Source organism: Sycon ciliatum, chromosome 8 (assembly GCF_964019385.1).
Source record: "Sycon ciliatum chromosome 8, ocSycCili1.1, whole genome shotgun sequence".
In the NCBI taxonomy this organism is placed as follows: Eukaryota; Metazoa; Porifera; class Calcarea; order Leucosolenida; family Sycettidae; genus Sycon; species Sycon ciliatum.
The window spans coordinates 18,816,649-18,840,455 of NC_088650.1; the positions used below are offsets into that span (position 1 = coordinate 18,816,649).

Consider the following 23,807-nt stretch of genomic DNA (forward strand, 5'->3'; position numbering starts at 1 on the left):
ATCAGTGATCAACCAAGCGTCACGGAATCTACGGTGGGCGCCATCTTTACAGCGTCATCGCATGCTCCCTGTACAAATCAGTCAGAAATGGCGAATATCTTCGAGCAATACCAGCAAGCCGAGTCCGGCTCGGGAGCGCCGGCATCCTCCTCCTATGGCTCAGGGCCATACCGAGGCAATGCAGAACAACTTCAAGAACAGGTCTGACCGTGCTGGACGAAGCTGGAGCGTAGAGAGAGTGCAGGAATCAAGATTTGGACATGTTTATGTGTGCAGGTGGCTTCCACAGGCTACGTGGAGACGCGACGGCGAGATGAAACACCTATTTTCGATCGCCAAATTATCAACTTCAAGTAGGTGAAATAAATCAAAAGCCAAGTGTGGACCTGGCCCCAACCTGTTCGCTTGTACCAGGCCCTGGCTGCTGTATTCCCAAACAAATTGTCCAGAAACAACAATTTCATTTTTCAAATTAATTGACGTGACGCCATGGGGGATTCGCTGCATGCTCCACCTACCGTACACATACAATTCAAATATCCGTGCATCTCCACAAGCGAATTACTTGTGCAATACATGTACGTGGCTTTCCAATCCTGTTGGAGGTACTAGAGTAATAGGGTATCCAATCCATGTCAATAATCTTTCCCAGCAAGCTCTTCATTCAGTGACAATATTCTGTTGTGCTTGTACCTGAGATACAGATGTGTGTGTGTGTGTGTGTGTGTGTGTGTGTGTGTGTGTGTGTGTGTGTGTATGTGTGTGCTTCCTCGTTATTGACATACTTTGTTTGGTACACACGTTGGACATACACACACAGCATGTGTCGACATCCACAGGAGCCCATATGCTTGTAGGCATGTGCATTTTGTGTACACAGATGCGCACACACACACACACACACACACACACACACACACACACACACACACACACACACACACACACGCGCGCGCGCGCGTGCGCATGCACGTGTACATATTCTCTCTCTCTCTCTCTCTCTCTCTCTCTCTCTCTCTCTCTCTCTCTCTCTCTCTCTCTCTCTCTCTCCCTCCCTCCCTCCCTCCCTCCCTCCCTCCCTCCCTCCCTCCCTCCCTCCCTCCTCTCTCTCTCTCTCTCTCTCTCTCTCTCTCTCTCTCTCTCTCTCTCTCTCTCTCTCTCTCTCTCTCTCTCTCTCTCTCTCTCTCTCCCTCCCTCCCTCCCTCCCTCCCTCTCTCTCTCTCTCTCTCTCTCTCTCTCTCTCTCTCTCTCTCTCTCTCTGTTGAGTTGTACTATGGGAAGTGCACATGTATGAACTAATTTCTGCAGCAAATGCACTCAGGTCAGCGGTATAGATAGTAAAAACTACTATTTACGTTCACAACTCCTGCCGCTGCTGCCGTTGTCGTTGTCGTCGGCGTCCTTGCAATTGCTGTCTTGTAATGCTATTGTTTAGTCCACCGGCATCAGTGCTGACCATTGACATCAGCGCCAACGCAGCCACGCTTGTGCTCGCTCTAGCTGACAATCATGTCTACTTCATTCAGCTCACCAACCCACAGGAGCCAGTCCGTAAGTTGCGCGATCCAACTAAACTTACCATGCGTATTTACTTACTTTAGGGGCGTCCGTAAATTATCAATATTTTTTTAGAGACAATATTTGTTCATATCCCCCCAAAATGAACATACATACATTTATGCAGTGGACCGGTATTTTTTATATTACGGAGGATTAGCAAGACGAAATTCGCGTTCGCGTTCGCAAACAATTTTCAGTTCGCGAACTGCATTGCGAACTTTCGCATTTTTCGTTCGGAAAAGTAGTCGGAACACGAATCGCGGATTCGTATCAGGGCAGTCATAAATTTACCACGCTGTACTGTCTGTAGACAAAGTACGTCGTGTCAACATCATGCATGTGCGAATTCTGTTTGCTAATCCTTCTCATAACGCGAATTCCGTCACTGAGTTCGACTTTCCTTGGAGAGCGAACGCGAACGCGAATTTCGTCTTGCTAATCCTCCGTATTGAACGGTTTGTGTGTACAGGTAGGTACGTAATACGTACAGTGGAGATTGGATATAACGACAAATCGAGTTTAGCGACATCATTATGTTGCCCAAGTCGTTTAGCAAATCCTTTCTGTACATTATAGATCGGGTATAACGACCTCGAAAATAACGACAAATCGAATTTACTGACACTTTTTTTGGTGCCCGAAGACCTGAAAATGCATCGATTATATCGACTTTCCTCTTGTATCAGGCGGATTGGCATGCATGGGGCATGTCTATGTCACATGCCCGGACCTCTGGGTCACTCCACGCATGCTGGTAGCCGCAGTGCAGCGTGCGGTGTAGTTGCTATGCATGACTTTTGGCTTGAACTATGCATGCAAGACACATGCACATGCGCATCTAAAATCTATATGCATTATATTATGCACATGCATATCTGCAATACATTTCTGTCATTTTGATATACATATTGCATACTAAATGTGAAGATCGGGTTTAGTGACAGATCGAATATAGCGACATTTTGTTTTCTCCCGAAGGAGTGTCGTTATATCCAATCTCCACTGTATCTTGAAGGGGATGATGACGGCACAATACTTTTCAAGAGTATACAGATCTCTGCCTTGACTGCTGGGCTAGGCTATACAACTTTGAAGTGAATGCATTATCGTGTAGTTAAAAAATATCAATGTGAGCAGGCAGAGGCCTCAGGCGGATAACAGGAATGAACAAGGCAGAGTTCGATTACTGGGGATATACGTAATACAATGTACATGCATAATATACATGTGTATTTATGTTCATGCACATGAAGCCGTACATGCACACACCCCCATACACATGCACAGGTCGTAAATTAATCAAGCATGACACATACAAAGCGAATACAGCTGTACAGGGAAAAAAAGGGAGCCAAAGATACATGTAGTGGAGTTTCGTTGAAGCTGCGGCACGAACTGGTTCAGTTGTGCAGTGCTGGCAGGACTCATTGCTGCACTTGTGGTGTGTGAACGCCAGCAGGTAGTTGCGCCGGTCAATGTGGTCCATCAGGAAGCAGTACTCTCACTTCAGATTCACCATATCCTGGTCAGATGTGAGGGACTGCACACCACAATTTGCGAAAGCAGCAAGACAGTCTTGTTGGTTCGCATCACTCCTATTCTTCACGCTGCTACATGGCATCGGAACTGCACGCACTGTGTGGCCATTGTACACCTTGTCCTTCCGGTGGCTGGCTACTGTGGCAATTGCCTTGTCATGGACAATGGCCTCCTTCTGCATGACATCCTCTTGGCTGAGTCCAGACTGCTGGGACGGTGGTGTGTCCTCACCGGGAACAGTTGCTGGGAGGACGAGTCCCGTCAAATCGTTGGAACATGCGCTCCAGGCATGCTCTATCGGGTTAAACCGACTGTGATACGGTGCATAACTCACAGCCGCTAGAGCGCCCAGATATAGCTTCTTCCACATCATGCCCAATCTCATCAATGTGACTGTCGATCTCACGCTCCAGTCGGGACCACCGTAGACAATGAGCACACCTGTGTTCTTGCCACACCTTTGCTGGGCACAGATCAATGGCTCCAGGTCCGGGCAGTGAGTGCTGATGGACAATGAGAAGAACTTAGAAGACCGTAGTGAGATACTCAACGGACCAGTACGTGGCCAGGTGCGGTGAAGTCTGCCCAGCTTGTCATGCACACACTGCTGCTGCTCAGGATCTGATGGAGATGCCTGGGTACTATCAAGACCAGCCTTGGGATCACGACTGTTGCTTCTCTCGCGCTGACTGTTGCTAACTTGCTCTGAACATGATGGCGGCAGACTGCTCGACCGAGGGGAGTGTCCTCGGCGAGGTGTGGTCTTGCACGCCAGCTGCATGTACCTGGACGGTATGACTTTGTTGTTCTTCAGAGGAAAGTCGTGGTCAGGATAATGCGGCTCATCACCGACTTCAAAGAATCGCCGAATCTGGTGGTAGCGTGAGACAGCAATAGCTCCAATGTTGATATTATTCATGTCGTCACAGCTGAAGACACTGCTTCGTTCCCAAATTCACTGGCAAACTCCATGCACAGGTTTACCTGGGCAGCACAATGCTGAACGTGAGCATGGCTGTGAGACGCTACATCATTGCGCTTGCTCGCAACACTCATGCCTGGACCACACCATGGTATTTGAACGAGTTGATAGTACCCTGATTAGGTGGAAGCATCAGTTGGTGGACAGTCGTTCGACTTATTCCGGCATGTTGGAGGCCCGGAACTGCCTCAAGAAAATGATGTCGTAAACTGCCCAGTGACACGCCAACCGAGTTGGGCACTTCAGTTCTACGTCGTTCTTGAGCGCTCCACCCATGCTGCTGAAGATAGCTCAAGGCCGCCTGTGCTAAGGAAGGGAACAGGATATGGAGAGGCTTTCTACCAGGCTTCCGTGCAGGGCCATCAACAACAGGTAGCGTTGGCACTTTAACTTCACTTTGAGTAACATGATCAGCAGTGACTGTGTCCTTCGTCTTGTGGGCAGTGAGGAGTTCAACCAGGACGGACGAGGTGGGCAGAACGAAGTCCCTTGCATCCACAACAACCGTGTCAGTATACTGACCATTCTTTCTTGTCTTCTTGATAGTGAGAAGAGGGAAGGATGTTAGTAGCTGCTCCTCTGCAGATCTGAGGTTCTTTGTCAGCGAGCCTCAACTGAAGCTGAATTCTTCCTCGACTTCCTTCATCAAGTGCACTTCGAAGACACTATCTCAAAACTTGGCGCAAACTGAACATGTGAGCGAGAAACTGAAGACGTGTCTAAACATCACACAACATGCGCCAACCACTGTCCATGTTCACTGCCGGCTTCCTCTGTCACACGAACGGGGCTCAGTTGTCTGCCTTTGGGCGAGAATCGAGGCACGGAAAACGGTAAGGACGACATGGGAAGAACGTGGTGCTCCACAAGCTGCGCTGGCACCTGCGCACATGTCTCCAAAGAACTTCTTGATCTGACGAACAATTTTTTCAACCTTGAACTTATCTGCTGGACTCGAACTTTGCACTCGCGACCGAAGATTTGAACCATGTTTTTCTTTGACATTTTCACCATGCCAGGGAGTAGTAAAAAAAAACTTTTTATTACTCCCTGATTTTCACTATCTTTTGTGAAAGCTCTAAGGTCGTTCTTTTTCTTTGCCGAACGTGGCCCATTTCTTTCCTTTGCTTGCATGCTACATGTATAGGTGTGTCAGTCACGCGCCGTACTGAGGAGAAGATCCACAAGGTCTTCCTGGACAACACCGGACAGCATCTCATCGTTGCCATGGAGTCTGGCGAGAATTTCTACATCCACTGTCCGACCAGAAAGCCAAAGTCGCTAGCCAAGGCCAAGGTGAGTGCGTACACACACACACACACACATACACACACACACATATACACATATACACACATACATACATACATACATACATACATACACACACACACACACATACACACACACGCACACACATACGCACATACACACACACACATACACACACACACACACACACACATACGCGCGCACACACACACATACATACATACATACATACATACATACACACACACACACACACACACACACACACACACACACACACATAATTATACACACACAGACGGGATTGCATTTTCCTGTTTTACTGTACACTGAAGTCTCTATCTCTCCGTGCATACTAGCTTTCAATGACTGTGTATGGTGTATGTTGTGGGACAATGCCCATGAAATTAACTATAGAACTGACTATGAAAGTAAACTTTGTCTTTTGAACAGTTGTCCGTCCAGACCAGCTCTCCATCCTCATCCTATGGATATGCATGCAGTGACTCTCCATCGCATCATGGTTTCCATGTGCGTTTTCTGCCGTTTGCTGTGTGCCGCACCGTTGTGTGTGTGTGCGTGTGTGGGTGCGTGGTGTGTGTGTGTGTGTGCTTGGGTGTGCTTGTGTGTGTGCTTGGGTGTGCTTGTTGCTACAGGGCATTGTAATCGAGTCAGTGGCATGGAATCGTAGCAAGGTCACTGAGACCTCTACTGGCGAGATTCTGATTGGCTCCAGCAAAGGTGGGTTCCTGCTCTGCTGCCCTAAGCCAAGACACTGTTGACAGGCACTGGTCTGGTCATTTTTGCATTAGTTTATATCCAGCTAATTCTCACCCTCCTCCGTTCTTCTGTGGCCCTGCGATCTACAGGTATTATTTATGAAACAGACATCGCCGCCCACGAGGGCAAGTTCTTCGACACATCGGCGGAAAAGTATTGGAAACAGGTGCGTGCCATGTTCATTGTCCCAGCTGCTGAGCTCAGGGACTGAGTGTGTGTCGGTCCGACTGGTCCAGCTTCGATTGAACATGTTTGGTTATGACGAGGTATAGACTCGTGCTAGCTCTTAGTTGTCACGATTATGCTCATCTCAGTACTTGTGTGGTACATGGTGTGTGTGTGTGTGTATGTGTGTGGGATTCACTGGCCAGAAAAAGCCACTTCATAGCCGTGTGGTGTAGACCAGGCTGAATAGTGGCGGTCAATTCTTCAGCCTTGCAAGCTGTTGAATGGTGCAATCCCAGCACAAGCTGCTATGGCTTCTACTGTAGCATCGCTATCATCGCCTCCGGCGATGGGCGTCCAATGGTCCAATGGTGTGCGTGCGTGCGTGGGTGCGTGCGTGCGTGCGCGCCTGTTAGTGATCATCAACATATAGATTGTGTTGTGCATGGTGCTTATTGGCCTTGCGCTTGCAGCTTTACCAACTGGGACCGGAGCCGGTGACAGGTTTGCTGGTGGAGAAGTTTCCACGAGCACCATCTATGTCCGGTGAGAAGAAGTATTTTATCATGGCCACCACGCCCAGGTAAGATGTGCTGTGTGTGTGTGTGTGTGTGTGTGTGTGTGCGTGGGTGTGTGACTGTGACTGTGTCAGCCTAGATTACACGTGCACTGAATGAGTCTGAAATAGGCGTGTGGTCTTGGTGTGAGCACGGTGATGAATCTGTGTGCCTGTCTTTTGCTTGTGTGCACAGCCGACTGTATCAGTTCATTGGGCATGTTACAACAACGGAACCACCATACTTCCAGTGGTTGTTTAGCAACTACGACACCAATGCATGTAAGTACAAATCCCTGGTTTAACCTTTGCATTGCTGACACCTTACCAGAGAAAAAGAGTTGGGCTCGCATCCAGTTGTTTGTGATGCTATCTTGCTTTCCACACTGCTTAGAGAAGGAATGCATCTTCTTGTGTTTCTTCTCTCCTGGGTTGGGTGGTTTTTTTTAATTGCTGAGCAGCTCTCAAAGACTGTTCGTTTCTGGCTTGCCACTTTCTTTCTAGTAGAATGAATAGATTTAAGCACGTTTCTACGCACTGCTCTCTCTCTCTCTCTCTCTCTCTCTCTCTCTCTCTCTCTCTCTCTCTCTCTCAAATGTGCAGTGAAGTTTGTTGAGCTGCCTGGCTCACTAAACTACAGCAGCTTGCAGGTGTACCCCAGCGATGCCGTGCCGCATACGTTTGCTTGGCTGACCGGTAAGGTTTTGCTTCCTTTCTCCTTGTCTCTCTCTCTCTCTCTCTCTCTCTCTATCTATCTCTCTCTCTCTCTATCTATCTATCTCTCTCTCTCTCTCACACACACACTCACACTCACGCACACACACACACACACACACACACACACACACACACACACACACACACACACACACACATCTTGCCACTCTGTGCTATCATAATTGTTGTTGTGTCTGCGCTACGTAACTTCTGCCATCTCATTTTACATTCATATGCAGGTACACGGTGCAAAGCATGTTGTATCAAGAGTACATAACCCCCCAGAGTGTGCAACGCCTGATCCAGCTCTGCATAGGGTCTTGGTCGAGCGGAATCGGATCTTTGCGTCATAATACCGTACACATCTGAGGGGAACTTGGGGAGTCGCGGGTACTCTTGGATCAAAAACAATGGTGCCCTGCCTCGAGACCGGCCCTGCGCTGGTGTGGAGTGTACGCATGACATCAGAAGATCCGATTCCGCTCGACCAAGACCCTATGCAGAGCTTGATCAGCGTTGCACACTCTGGGGGGTTATGTACTCTTGGTTGTATGCATAAGCTACAGTCCATATGTATGCATCACGTGCACTAGTCTTAGCTAGGAGTGTTAGCTTTGTCACCAATCAGACACACGGCTATGCATTTACATGCTCCGCGTGGTGCATGTCAGCAACACCAAGTGCTGTATTGACGTACTCGTGGTGTGTTTCTTACAGAGCCCGGGGTGTACTATGGAAGTTTGGACTTCAGAGATCAAGGCCCGCAGGACAGTGTCACAAGCAACTGCCGATTGCTACGGTAAGCCAAGCTGCCACTTACACCATGACGTCACTTTAGGGATTGTCTTTGGCAGTCTTTCCGTAGGAATAGCCTGCTGAGGTGTATTGTCTTAAGCTCGCTTCATTGCATCTCCTTCTTTGTGTTAGCATGTCAATGCTCTGCCCCGCTCGCTATTGAATCCTGTCTCGCTCTAGTCAAGGGTGGCTGCTTGTTTCTGCGCTGTCACAGTGTTGCTGCAGCACACCCATACCATGCACGTTCATGTGAAATCATGTGAGCTCATGTGAAATCATATGAAATCTTATATGCTCTCTGTACTACTACTCCTCAAGGCCTGATGTCAAAGCCTGGTGTCAAGTAATTAGTTGCTGGCCCAGTAGTATCTGTGTCTGTGTGTGGTGTTTGAATGCAAACGTTGGTGTTTGCCTTGTGTGTTTGTGTCCGTGTGTGCATTCAGATCTCCCACACAGACCAGCAAGACCAGTCCTCAGTTTCCGGTTGCCATAGCGTTGACAGAGTTCCACGCTCTCCTCCTCTTCAAGGACCGGTATGTGTAGAGCACTACTGATCAGTCGCTCAACACCACTGATCACACAGCACGGGGCTGTCATGTGTGTTCCCAAAGAACAAGCAAAACAAAATGGACAAAACAAATTGAATACAACCATGAACACGATAAGCAACAAACGCACAGGAGGGAAGCAGTACTCATCAGTACACTGCTGACTGGTATCCCATGTGAAAAGTACTGATCAGTACACCGCTGACTGGTATCCCATGTGAAAAGTACTGATCAGTACACCGCTGACTGGTATCCCATGTGAAAAGTACCGTACTGTTGCTGTATGCATGGATGTGCTCCCTCACGTAATTATCAGATGAGAGAAGCTGATTTCGGCATTTGAATGGGTCGTGTAAGCCGTCTGCGGCTCCAGTCCTGCACTACTTTCACACGACCCGTGGCATTAGTCTAACCGTATTCTGACCTACTTCCTCCGCGTCATTAAAATTGTCGCTTCGCACATCGCAATATTTGTGACTTGGCTCGTCTTAGTCAGACTGTCGGAATCACTGTTTTCTGTGTTCGAACACTGGTGTGACCCTTCCTGCGCAATGTCTACTTGTCACTGAAGCTGTGGTGGTCTCGGGCGTTGTCGGAGCTCTCTTCCGCACGACGCAAATTCATCGCGCTCCGCACTATTCCGCCCCAGAGCACATTTCGTTTTCTGGAGTTCGTGCCGTCCCACATCGTTCGCATGGGCATTTGTCAAGACTGCAAGCTCGGGTATAATAATCCTGGTATCTCTCCTGAATACGAACTGCTGAAGTTGACGATGGCAAGAACAAGGTGGTCTGAAATTCCTAAAATGCGCTACTTGTGGCGCATGTTGCTGCGAAGGTAGCAGGTCCGAAAACACCAACAAAATCAGCGAAGCGCTTGCCAAGGAAAGAAGTTGCGGAACTGCTTACCCTATCCCGCTGGAAGGTCGTTACAGTGTACTTGAAAAATGCTAGCTTGCCTTCATCGCCTGCCACCTGGAGGCATGGATCGCTTAAAAACGAAGTTTCTTGACCTGAATTTGAACGCGCGTCTTGTTCAGCGTATTGTTGGGTGCTGAAGGGTCTGCCTGAAACTCTGGTGAAGACGTTGACCTTAGCTGCAAGTGCAGCGAAGCGGGGGGTCACAAACTAAAGCTTGGCCCGTCGACAATGCTCTGCCTCGATTTCTAGATGATTTCTTTGCCCTTCGAGCGGACAAAAATAATTTCGAAAAATCGCTCTGGGAAGCAACAATTTTAATGACGCGGAGGAAGTAAATGGTGGTGAATTTTTGCAATCTCATGGCGGATTCAAACTGTCCTCCCTTCTCTTTTTGTGAGTTTGCTTGCGACATGCCAGTATCCATGAGTGTCTGTTGGTGTTCTTGTTTTTCTTCTTCTTTTGACTGGCTTGCAGGTTTGAGGCAATCTGTGTGTTGAATGACCAGGTTGTGTATGAAAAACCAATCAATCCGAGGGTAAGTTTGCCTTGGATGGTTCGATAGTGCGAAGAATAAAACTAATATACTGTACAAGCGCAAACAACTACCAAAGAAAGGTAGCTCAGCCGGTCGAAATTTCGCCCGTGGACCATTAAACGTATTGAAAAGCTAAATTCATCGATGTGTAGTCTGAAAATGAAAACTCCTTCGACGAGAAAAGGTGGAATTATGTTCCCGACGAATATTTCTGCTTGTACGGTACATGTTTAAGTACTGCAAGAATGTTGTAAGTACAGTCCTGCTCAATGAAATCCAGTCTAGTCACTCAAGTACGCCATGCCGGGCGTTGCACAGCCCTAGACCTGCGAACACTGGGCTGCGAAAAGGTGCATGGCGCCAACTTGACTCTCGCGACTGGATTTCATTGAACTGCACTGTACGTCTTTCTCTTTGCAATGGACAACTACTCCCCACCATCGTGGTACATGTATTGGGTTTCAACAGTACTTGTTGAAGGAAGGGTGGACTACTCTCCAATCATATCGTTCAGAGTATCTGTCCCCGGGGAAAATCGCGATTCCGCGGCCGCGTTTTTTTCCGCGATTTTTTGCGATTTTTTAAAAGACCGCATTTTCCGCGATTTTCCCGCGATTTTTGAACTTTTTTGTTGTACACACAGTGCACTGTTCGGTCAGCAACGTCTCATCGTGGCGGCTTTGTACTCAAATATGACGAGTGCTTACACCAGAGACTTGTAACTGATTGATTTCACTACATACTCACTGAAAATTGCCTCATATCAACTGCAAACTTGCCGCATGTCAATAATATTCACCGCATCTTTACCGCATATTTACTGCAAATTCACTGCAAATTATGCCATATGCCGCATTTTTTCCCGCGATTTTTTGCGCGATTTTCCCCAGGGACAGGAGTATACAGTACTCTCTTGGAATTGAACAGACACGACTAGGGCTGAAACGGAACTCTTTCTTATCGCAAATGGACGAACTGAAACGAAAATTCTCTTGTGACACCAAATCTATCTACCCCTGGTGTGCTATCTGTGCATTTTCTTTGCCTGCTCTACAGTTTCTGTTTCTTTTATGCACATTTCGGGTAAATCTGGGGTTATGCATCGATTTCGAACTCAAGAAATACCACGAGCAAGCATTCTGCACTGTGGCTTAGATGAGCGTTTGAAAGTTCAAGCCTTACCGTCACCTCTGCAAGCAGGACATTCACTAACCGGGATGCTTCAAAGATGGCTTGAAGACTCGGTGAACTGTAAGAACACAAACTGTTTTGTTTATTTTTCTGTGCTTTTTAAATATTTTCTTTGCAGCAAACGGGAGGTATGAGAGGCATGGTTCATGCGAGCCGCGGCGGTCCCTTGGCGTATGCAGAGATGCGCCTGTATCGTTACAAGGTCTCCCGCGAGTCACGGTGAGCATGCCCCCCCCCCCCCCCCCCCCCCCGCCTTTTCACATTCCAGTACTGGTGAAGCCTGCTCAAGCTTACTGGTAGCAGCCAACTGGCCCACACACACACAGCCACTTTTCTGTGGCACTGAATGTACTGAAAATGCAAGGGTCGCACATTGATACTGAATGTACTGAAAATGCAAGGGTCGCACGTTATCACCTGCGTTCAAAGAGCACGATAGCCCGGTGCCACGGGCGGTCGCTGAAACCAGCCACCACCTGTGTCTGTATGCTCTCACCTGACCAGAAACGTAGCGATTAATACTGAGACAGTGCTCAATACACTGGGCACAGAGCATCTCATGGAAGACAAAAAAAACTCACTGTGCATACGTGCCTGATCACCCATTATGTCTAGTAACACTGTTTTGGGAGGGATTTCTTCTGCACTTCTGTGTGTTGTTGTACGTGTACTAATTGAACACGCTGTTCTGTACTGTCTGTACTTGTGCAGTTGTCTCCCTTTCTTTCCTTCTGCTGTCTGCTGGCGTTTATCACGGCACTGTGAGCATCTCATTTTTTTCTAATTTGTTATTCCCGCTGTTGCAGTGATATTTGGAAGATCTATCTGGAGCAAGGCGAATACGAGAAGGCCAAAGACTATGCTAAGGTACAGTGTTGTGTGTGTGTGTGTTTTGTTTGGAATTAACTTTTGTTAATTGTGTCGGGCAAGAAGAGCTGGTGGAAGTTTAGTTCGAACCCTACTTCGTACAAGTGAAGGATATGAACAGGACCATTGTAAGTAGTGCTGAGTCGGGTAGCGTTTTCTTCGGGTATCGGGTTCGGGTAGGTTTCCATGGGTAGCACGGGTACCCGATCGGGTAATGTTTCCATGGTAATACCACACTGCACCCCTTCCCTTACACACTGGGTGGACATGCGGGGTATTACATGAACTTGTACACATGCACTGCACATGATGTCGTCTGCGACTTCGGGTTTTCGGGTACTATCCTGTACCCGACTACCCGAGGTCCTCACGGGTAGCACGGGTACCCGACTACCCGTGCACGCCCCTAATTGTAAGGTTGTACACTCTGTTGTGATATGAATTCTTTCTTCAAGGGACTACTCACTCCAGTGTTTTTGCTGGGGTATTTCTCAAACCTTGAGAATGATGGTAACTAGGCATGAGTCAGGCTAGCCTGACTCTACTTCACCCCTCACTAAATCTAAGAGTGAAAGTAAGTTCCTTATGAAAGGTCAACATTTTTCAATTGTAACAAAATTGTGTACTTCTAGGGTGATTATTTTGTTAGAGTTTATTTTGATAGCAGAAACAAGACTATTGTTGCTTTCTCCTGTGACTGTGCATGCAGAATGACCCCGTGCAAATGGACTACGTTCTCACCAGGCAGGCCGAGCACTTGTTCGATGAGAAGAAGTGAGTGCTGGGCACTCGTAAAAATCGGTGTATTTTATTTTCACGGCCTCTCTGTCATACCTAACATATCGACATTCACACACAAACACTGACACACATCATCCTAGGGAGCTATTTCTCTAACATTTCTGTTCACCTAACCTGGTCCTTTGCCCTCATGCCTGAAATGTTGAATGCCTAAAATTTCTGAAATTCGATTAGCTATCAGATCTGTAGAGCACAGCCGTTGATCGGCAGTGCAGCCTTGCCGTTGGGTCGGTGGTGTCATGGGCACATCGGCTTCCCTTTGGGCATACAGTAGTGAGGTTTAGTCCCACGTATCGGATACGGGAACATGGGTTATACACGTAAAGTTCCTGCAATGGACCCACGTTTGCAATGTTGTGTCGCTGTAGTCACACGGAACAAACAAAGGCATGAAGCGAAAGGCCCAAACCTGGTCAAAGACGAAGCTTAGAAGCTCATCGAATATTTTGATTTCGTGCTTCGGAACCTTCTTCAGCTGAGCACCCTCACAGCTCGCACAATGCGCTCCATTCTGATTTTCACCCATGTTCTGGCGGAACGTGGGTGAGCCTCCATACACGGAATCAGAAAACGTCTGTACGTGGGTCACTGAGGATCACGTGGTACACACGCGTAAAGTACCCACGGATTACGTGGGACTAAACCTCCCTAGTATTCTAGTTCTTGCTCTTATGCTCGTGGTTGATTGGCCGACTGGCTGGCTGGCTGGACAGTTGGTTGGGCTGGCTGGTTGGTTGGCCAGTTGGTTTGTTGACTGGGCTGGGCTGGCTGGCTGGTTTTTGGTTAGTTGATCGGTCATCACCTAATAATGGCTTGTATATCGAGGATTTTTACCGTACACTGTGACAGTTCTGAACTTCTCTGCCTTGGCTGTGTATTTGTTGTATTGTGTGTGTTGCTGACTGTCTGCAGGTACGACCAGTCTGCAGCTCTGTTCGCCATGACTCAGCGTATGTTTGAAGAAGTCGCACTGAAGTTCCTACGCGTCCAGGAGCGAGAGCCGCTCAAGACGTTCTTGCTCAAGAAGTTCAACTCGCTCAAGAGAGAGGTAACATCTGTGGCAGAGTTGTAGTGCAATATGCATATGATATATGCTTGCAAAGGAAACCTATACACCTAACTGAAAATGTACTAGAAATTCAGAACTCAGATGGTGAGCCAAGGCAAATTCATGAAAAATTCATGCACTAATACTGCGTTTAACTGTATGTGTGCTCTGCCCTCCTTGCAGGACAAGACTCAGCAGACTATGTTGGTGACATGGCTGATTGAGATCTACCTGACTCAGTTGGGAGAGTTGAAGGACAAGAACGCGCCGGCGGAGGACATTCTGCGCACGCAGCGCCATTTCCGCGACTTCCTCAGGCAACCACGGGTCAAGGTGAGCATGGGATTTGTGAGGAAAGGCTCTGCCGCTCCGGGCAACCGCTGGGCGATGGCTCTGAAGGAACCCGTGTTCTGTCTTCAAAGCCGCATAGTGTAGTAGGATGTGGGTACTTGCGGAGACAAAGTGTCTCTTTCACTTTCCTGTGCAATACCAGTCTATTTCATTTCAGAGGGGTCATTTTTACTTGATGCGACGATAACTGCAGATGATTCCTGTTACGTTTCCTGAATTACTCTAGAAGCATGGGTAAACGTATATTGGTGTGGAAGCTCGGGTATCCTGTCGTTTTGTTTTAATAATATGTTCTTGTTCTACTGTCCTGTGTGTGTGCGTGCGTGCGTGCGTGTGTGCTTGAAGGCATGCTTGGACAGCAGTCGGAACGTTGCTTACGAGCTAATCGCCAGCCATGGCAATACTGAGGACTTGGTCTTCTTTGCCATGCTAATGCAAGGTGGGTTGGCGCACCGCAGTACTACTATATTCCTGGGCACAAGACAATTGTTTCATGGTTCGCATGAGACTCCATTAGACTGGGTTTTCCATGCAATACTTTCGTTAAATCCGGGGGTGTATGGGGGGGGGTATGTTGCATTGTGAATGTTCTTGCTGGCTGCCGGCTATCCTCTGTGAGGTCGCACGAGACATTATCAGCAAGCTAGTTATCCATGATGGAATAGTGGCAGTAGGTTTTGCTGCACCGCTTGTCTTTCCCAGCACTCTCGGTCAGGTAAAGGCAGCGTTTGTGACCACTAGTACACAGAACTTTCTCTCTTTTTTGGTGCACGGACAATCACTCTGTCCACTTATCCCTCTCAATGTTCTGTTGTAGTGGTGCTGGTGTTGTTGCTTCTATTGTTCATGATGGTTGTGCGTCTGCTGTTTTTACACTGTTGCTCTGAGCAGACTTTGAGCGTGTAATCAGTCACTACATTCAGCAGCAGGCCTATCCAGCTGCCCTGGAGGTCCTGACCAAGCAGGTGAGTGCACCACGCTCAATTACCTAGTAGTTATCGTACAGCGTAGCACAGCGCAACACATGTGCCTATTGCCAGAAACTGACTTATTGCTGTCCACCCTAGTTTACGCACACTGAAGCAGAGCCACCTGCCGTTCTAAACTTCTTCTTCTTGCTCATGTCCTAAGTGTCCATGCAAATGTAGTGGAGAATGATCACATACTCATGTACATAAACACACACACTGTATGATAGCTTACCAGTGGCGTGATGATGATCATGTTATGTCACCGTATTGGATGTGCAGATGCAAGCTCTTTGAGCTCATACTTGTGGATCTGTTGTCGATTGTTCACTGTTGTTTTTGTGAATAGAGCGATGTCAAACTTGTGATCAAGTTCAGCCCAATTCTGATCAAGCATTGTCCGACCGCGCTGGTGGAAGCCTGGATCTCACTGGATAAGAAGATCGACCCACGCTTTCTCATCCCTGCCCTTACCCACTATGAACCACAGTCACCCAACCCACAGGTAGGAGGTCGGTGTGTGCGTGTGTTTGAGATGTAATGCCCGTCTGGTATGGCCATTTGCTCGTGTGCAGCGCGTTATCGTGTCCAGTTTTGTCACTGTAATCACTGTGATGGTTTATACATGGCTGAGATGCTCACTCGCAGTGACTGTCTCCTTTCTCGGTGTGCCATTCAAGCCTGTAGCTTGTAAGAAGCATGCTTAGCCTTGGCGTTCCATCCCTTATTTTCCGTGTGTGTGTATGTGTGTGTGTGTGTATGTGTATGTGTGTGTGTGTGTGTGTGTGTGTGTGTGTGTGGGTGTGGGTGTGGGTGTGGGTGTGTGGGTGTATGTGTGTGTGTGTGTGTGTGTGTGTGTGTGTGTGTATGTGTGTGTGTGTGTGTGTGTGTGTGTGTGTGTGTGTGTGTGTGTGTGTGTGTGTGTGTGTGTGTTCACGTACATTGTTGTGTGTTCTGATGCAGGCCAATGAAGCAATCCGCTACCTGGAATACTGTGTGCACAAGATTGGCAACAAGGACATGGCCATTCACAACTACCTGCTCTCTCTGTACGCTAAGCTGGAGGATGACACTGCACTGTTGCATTTCCTGAACCTCAACCAGGGACAGGTGAGCAATGTAGTATTGACTGACTTGATTGGATTTCATTGAGCCGCACTGTGCAAGGCTGTGCTCACGCGGGTATGTGATGTTATGCACTGTATTTCATGACCTAGTTCTTACTGTTGTCGTTGCTGTACAGCTGCACTCTGAGCCGTGCTACGACATCAAGTATGCACTACGCCAGTGTGCTGAGCATGGCCGTGCGCAGGCCTGTGTACATCTCTACAGCACAATGGGACTGTATGAGGAGGCTGTCGACCTGGCACTCAACGTAAGTACAGTCGTCTCTCTCTCTCTTTCTCTCTCTCTCTCTCTTAATGAGTACATGTATCGTACTGCTGTAATGTGCCACATGCACACTCCCGGCCTCCTAGCCAAGTCGCTGTCGTATTCAGTACTAGTACCTGCATTGTACTGCTGTAATGGGCCACATGAATAATCCTGGCCTCAAGCACTCTGTGCCCGTACACGGTCCAGTGTTTGGTTGGGTCAGCACTGCATAGCGTGCAGCACGAACTGGCTAGCGAGACCGGATTTCATTGAGCAGTACTGTGATGCTAGGTGCACACACACACACACACACACGCACGCACGCACACACACACACACACACACACACACACACACACACACACACACACCACCGGTGTACTGTTTAATAGGGCTTGAAAGTGATGACGTCAAAAACGGCCAGGGAGTAGTAAGTTGATATCAGATTTCTATTTTGGATCCACTAAGGTGTGACTTTGCTATTGCCTCAGTATGTGGGTGCATAGCAACCCACTCATGTCGTATGCAGGGGTGACTTTTACTTCGCCACCAGTTGTAACCCCGCCCCCAGTAGCCAAATCAGTCAGTTTCACTGGTTACATCACCTTGCTGTGAGTAAGACGGCTTAAAATGTGCTTGGATCCATACAAAAACTGGATCCTAGTGGATCCAATTTTTGAATTTTTGAAATTGTTGCTATGCTGTGACGTAGCACTTTCAAGCCCTATATCAGCAGGAGCCCAATATCAGGTTGTTGCTAATGTACTAAGCAACTCAGATATCAATTGCCGAAAATTCCTTACTTTTATTATACCATTGTGAGGGGTGCTCTTTTAGATCTGTGCAGCCAATCTAACCTGAGCGTGCTAGTCTGAATACATTGTGGAGGGAGCTTGTGTTCGGAGTACTTCTGCGTGCGTGCTGACAATGAAACTGTGGAGAATCCGTAAGACTCTAAACGTGGCACATTGCTGGTTGTTTGTGCGTGTGTTTGTGCATGTGTGTGTGCGTATGTATACTATGGTGCATCGCTACTGTACAGGTGAATGTTGATCTTGCCCGACTGATTGCGAACAAGCCCGACGAGTCTGACGAGGCGTTGCGTAAGAAGCTGTGGCTGAAGATCGCAAGACATGTAGTGGAGCAAGAGAAGAACATTAAAAAGTAAGACGCACATCTAGTATGGTAGGATTCCCCTGCGCTGGAAAGCAGCACTAAAGGTGCTCACGGCCATGCTTTCAATCATTATCCTTCTTTCTGTGGTGTCAACGTTGGTTGGTTGTTTTCGTAACCTGAGTGTTGGTTGTATATTACGTAGGAGTACTCAACTTCCAAAGCTCTTACCAATCCCATTCACTGATTCAGGCGGTGTGTCACTGATTCAGGTAATTCAGGAAAGAAGAAAACAATAACTGATTGAGAGCACGGCGTGTGATGTACGGCGTGTTGTGGGCTGACATACATGTATTATTTTGCACTGCTGCTGAATGTATGTTGTGCCTTTGAAAGTGCTACAGTTCAATGCAATATACGTAGTAATGTCTTGCTTCTTCCTTCTTCTATAAGTACTGGCTCTATCCCTGAGCTTGGTGTGTTCTTTTCTCCAGCAGTTCTTGTCGAATCTTTGCCTATCTGAGCAACATTGTGTACGTGCTGAGCAACATTGTGTATGTGTTATGCAATGTGTGTGCGTGCGTGCGTCCGTGTGTGTCTTGCTTGACTCTTTTGCAGGGCCATCCTGTTCTTGAGCGAGTGTGACTTGCTGAAGATTGAAGATATTCTGCCATTCTTCCCTGATTTTGTCACGATAGATGACTTCAAGGTACAGTGAATCAATGACCTTGTAAATGTTGGCAAGTGTTTGTCGTGTGATACATAATCATTACACGCAGTTGCCGTGCTTGCATGCATGTGGTGTTGTTACGACTGGATCCAGTACTTCAGTGGATTGATGACACAAGTATTACTGGAGTGCAGGTGACCTTGCATTGCAGGGTCTGCTGTAGCGAACATATACAGTGCTACTCAATGAAATCCAGTCGCGTCACTCAAGTGTGCGCCGTGCACCATTCCGCAGCCCAGTGTTCGCAGGTCTAGGGCTGCGCAATGCGCGGCGCGTGCATGAGTGACTTGACTGGATTTCATTGAGCAGCACTGTAGTTTCTCATCGACACTGTTGCTGTTCTCGACACAAAGCAGAGTTGCCGTTGAGTGTTGTCTGGTGATTGGTCCTGTTGCCATGAAACTCAGAGTTTCAGCAGAGCAAAGCTTCCCGCCATTGTGAACTTATGTTTGTTGTCACTCTCTATGGTGTTGTTGCATGCAGGAGGCAATCTGCAATGCACTACAGGAGTATAATGAGCACATTGAATCACTCAAGGGCAACATGCACGCTGCAACGCATAGCGCTCAGGGCATTCGTGCTGACATTCAGGAGATGCGGAACAAGTAAGGAGAACAGCATGTGTGGTCCTTTTTTCTCTTTCTCCCTCACTCACTCTCTCTCACTCTCTCGCTCTCTCCCTCTCTCTCTCTCTCTCGGGGTGTGCCTGTGTTTGCACAGATCACTGATGACATGTCCTTTTCACTCACTGTCCTCTCTTCTATTATTTTTGTTGAATGGCTCATTAGGTTATTTCAGCTGCTAATCTGTTCACTTGGTCATGTTCTTCTTTCTCCTATAGGTATGGCGTTGTGTCGGCATCGGAGAACTGCTGTATCTGTTCGTACCCGCTGCTTACACGCTCGTTCTACCTATTTCCATGCCAGCACGTGTACCATTCAGACTGCCTAATTCAAGAGGTAAATGTTATGACCTACACGGGTGTGTTCTCTACTCAATCTGCGGACAGAACTGTTTCGTCCGTTGTGGACTCATCAGCGCAGCACAGAGGAAATGAGGCCGAACCTGATAGCAATGAAAAATAAATTTTGCAAAGCCAGATTTAGTGTTCTCCATGTAAACGGTTTCATGGCACAACTCAGTGTTTGTGGTGCAAAATCAAGCAAACAGAAAATAGGCTATGGTGGAAATGGGGGAGTGAACTGCAATTGCAGATTTTCACGCGTTTATTAGCACCGCAAAGGGTATTTGAAAGCCGATCAGTGTTCGAAGCACTCAAGCTGCTCATCTCCGGCCTGTCACATTATGTGGTTGGATATCACTTGTCATCACTGTGCGTGTATGTTCTTACAAGATGGCTTTGAGCAACATGTACCTGGTATTGAGACATCACATGTGTGTTGCTGTAAGCTTTGTGTGCTCTTTCTCCATTCTCTTCCTTGCTTGCTTTTTTTGTATCAGGTCCTACAGCATTTAAGTGCCAAGCAAAAGTAAGTACCGGTAGATGTTAGATTAACCATTCTCTCACATCCTACTCTCTAGGCCTTGTTCCCATTGTGCACAACCGTTACTGGACCTGAGCGAAGGGCCCTAGTGTTTAGATAAACCACATGCCAATAGGATAGGTCCATTGTTTTCAGATGCATCTGGGGTGGGGGCTGTAAACTGCACAATGTTTGCGAAGTATTCATGTTTTTTGCAACACGGACATACTAGTAACTCAAACATAAACCAGCGTGAAATCAAACTTCTAAAAAAAGGATGCATGTGTGTGTTTGGCCACAGTGCTCCGCAAGCACGTGCCATCATAAACTCGCTTGTTCTGAGAAACCGTGAAAATTCAGTGACGCAAACACTGGGCGGTGTGCAGTAAAGCATTCTTTGTGATTTTATATTTCCACCCAGACAGCCATGTGCCATGCATGCCCGCTGTTTCTTTCCAGTATTCATTGTTTGTGCCTGTCCTCTCTTTGTGTCCCATTTTTTGTTTTGTTTTCAGGAAACGGGTTCTGGAGCTTCAAGGTCGCGTGGCGCAGGAATCCCAGGCGGCTGCGGCAGCCGACGAAACCGGCGCCGTCTTCTCCAAAGTGGAGCAGCTGAAGTCCGAGCTGGATGACATTGTGGCGGCGGACTGTGTGTTCTGCGGCGAGGTCATGATCAAGTAAGGCAATGCACAGGCACAGCTGTCCCATACATGTAACGTTAGTCTTGGATGTGTCAGACAGCCACTGCTGATTCCAAGCACATCACTGCATGTCTTGTAGTCTTGTGCGTACGAGACCATGCTCTTATTTTCAAATACTGTAGTACCTTGTATAGGCGAATCTTGCTCAATCTTTGATCAATCCATTTTTTAATCATTCTAAGGGACAAAGTAGCAAGGAGAAACCGTTTGGCTGTCGATTAGAAGAGTGGTCGGCCGCGGGCATGTTGGAGGGAGTGACTGTAGACAAGCTTGCAATTCTCCTTTCTGCATTGTGTGTTGTACTGCTCTAATAAACCAACCCCTTCATTCTCCTTTTCCTTGCTGCAGGAGTATTGACAAGCCATTCATTGATCCAAAGGAGTATGACGACGTACTTCGCAGTTGGCTGTGAGTCTGTATCTTGCTGTGTCGAACAGCAAATTTCCCCACAGCATTTATGTAAGCCCCCAGAATTTCTGATCCACTTACGTTACCGCGGTTCGTATGAAGTTGTCACACCTCAATATAGCTCAGTCAGAATTGCTTGGATATCTGCTACTGCCTTTTGTAAATACAACATTTGAGTCCTCCCTACTCTCATCCCTGGCTGCCCACATTCAATGTGTACATGTAATGACCTGCTCTGCGATTTGCTCTGTACATTGCTCTGCTGCTGTGGCCCTTTGTCTTGCCACGTAAACAAACCAACACTTTATCTCACGAAAATCATGAAACCGTTCGCACGGTGACATTCACTGCTTGCGCCGTATAACACAGCAGGCAGCTGTCACGAGCCCTGAGAAAATCTTACGCTATCCGCTTGTATAGTCTACAATTTGCAAAATATCTTTATTTTTACTCCTAAGACCGCTGGCTTGGATTTCTGCTTTTGACCTAGTACTTGCATATCTCTTTTTTTTTAATCTTCAAGAAGCAATGTGTGTTGTGATGTTACGTCATGGCCATGAAGCTCCTTACTCGCTTGTTTGTACTCTCATGTGTATGGCCTTCGCTGTAGTGTAGAGAGTTTCTATTTTCTGTCCTCTCGAACCGTGCCGTGTCAAGAATTTATGCTTGTGTGTGTGTGTGTGTGACCTTGATTTCTGTTCGATCGTGTCAAGACTACATCTGTTTATTTCAATTCTGCTCCTTTATCTGCACACGTCGAATTGATTCATTGATCAGTATTGACGTAATGATTACATGCGCAATTTGCAATCCTTTTCAACCTCGCATCCACTCTGTCCGTAGACCACCCTGGCCTTGGTACACAGGGCTTGCTGGTCTGCATCTACTCCTCTTGTAGCTGCTCATGTGACATGAACATTACATAGGATTACCACACTCTCTAGCTAGCTCTGTCTGTGAAGCTACACGCAATCCGCAGTTCCGCACCGCACGTCTTCAAAAAAGTGTTGTAGTGGTGGGGAATCTGCATTGTACACTCCGTGCGCATGAATGAATGCCTTTTGTACGTGCATGCACTGCCGGCATGCCCTGTGCACACGGTGACTCTGATGAGGAAAGCAAAACTGAAAATGGTGTCAGTGTTACGGATTTTGTAGCATGATTTCAAATTTACATACCCCTCACAACCTACACGAGCTATTTCAGCACAACTTTGGCCCGATGAAACCAACAAATTAGAATAAAATTGCCAAAACACACCCGAGTCCTCTGTATATTCGATATTTTGCGGATTTTGTAGCATGATTTCAAATTTCAATTAGAATAAAATTGCCAAAACACACCCGATCCCGGCCGAGTCCTCTGTATATTCGATATTTTGCTCGGAATTATTTGCCAGCAATTTCTTTTCGTGGGAAATTTCGATATTTTTGCTGGAAGCATAGCCGGCAAATTATTTGGGCTACACACGTAGGCATTTACCGGTATTTCCGGCAAGTGCTATCAAACCACGTGACTAGGCACGTGCCTTCGCTTTGCACGCTGCGTTAGTGTACGAGTCCTGCATGCATCATTCGGCCGGGCCGGGATCGGCAACAAAAAAGTACGATTCCCGACTTTATAACTCGTACCGTAGTGCGTAGATATATATCTACGGCACGTCCGTTGTGTCCGACCGACCCGGACCCGGCCGTGCTGATTTGCTATGCTACTACCAAGAGTACATAACCCCCCAGAGTGTGCAACGCCGATCCAGCTCTGTGTAGGGTCTTGGTCGAGCGGAATCGGATCTTCTGATGTCATGCGTACACTTCACACCAGCGCAAGGCCGGTCTCGAGGCAGGGCACCATTGTTTTTGATCCAAGAGTACCCGCGACTCCCCGGGTTCCCCTCAGATGTGTACGGTATTATGACGCAAAGATCCGATTCCGCTCGACCAAGACCCTATGCAGAGCTGGATCAGGCGTTGCACACTCTGGGGGGGTTATGTACTCTTGCTACTACTCTATAGACTGTGAGCCAGGCACCAAAAATCCTGTTAGAATTTTTTTTCGTTCCGACCTTGAGCGTACCGCAATTTTTTTCCCCAGTTCGTTTCATCTACTCGACTAGATACGAATTCAGCTTGTTGTCACTTCCAAATCAGGCACGAACATGCCCAAATAGAAGGGAGAAACTACTTTGGCCAAATCAATAGCCGCCATCGACAAGAACCAAGGTCACAAGAGCTGGAGCGGACTTCTGTTGCACCACTGACCTCGCAAAAATGTACGGTGGTGCAAACCCAGCCGCATCATGACGATGTTTTTTCGTGGTTTCTATAGTATTGTGTGCAGTGCTAGTGCAGCGCAGTGGCAGTGCGAACATCATCATGTCAATCATATCAGTGTGCTAGCATGCT

General features: G+C 47.6%; 1 protein-coding gene across 1 annotated transcript; it reads left to right on the forward strand.

Annotated features, from left to right (window-relative positions):
- Positions 1 to 68: 68 nt before the first annotated feature.
- On the forward strand, positions 69 to 22,232 carry LOC135824007 (vacuolar protein sorting-associated protein 18 homolog). The gene is made up of 29 exons (XM_065336897.1): positions 69 to 201; positions 277 to 353; positions 1,436 to 1,551; positions 5,229 to 5,377; positions 6,010 to 6,094; positions 6,223 to 6,299; positions 6,772 to 6,881; positions 7,051 to 7,136; positions 7,458 to 7,550; positions 8,289 to 8,370; positions 8,810 to 8,899; positions 10,309 to 10,369; positions 11,679 to 11,779; positions 12,367 to 12,427; positions 13,137 to 13,201; positions 14,141 to 14,276; positions 14,460 to 14,609; positions 14,973 to 15,066; positions 15,519 to 15,592; positions 15,945 to 16,100; positions 16,559 to 16,705; positions 16,839 to 16,970; positions 18,012 to 18,133; positions 18,701 to 18,791; positions 19,296 to 19,417; positions 19,654 to 19,771; positions 20,274 to 20,302; positions 20,812 to 20,973; positions 21,346 to 22,232. The coding sequence occupies exons 1-29, from the start codon at positions 88 to 90 to the stop codon at positions 21,407 to 21,409; spliced, it is 2,964 nt and encodes a 987-aa protein (XP_065192969.1). The 5' UTR covers positions 69 to 87; the 3' UTR covers positions 21,410 to 22,232.
- The last annotated feature ends 1,575 nt before the right edge of the window (positions 22,233 to 23,807 follow it).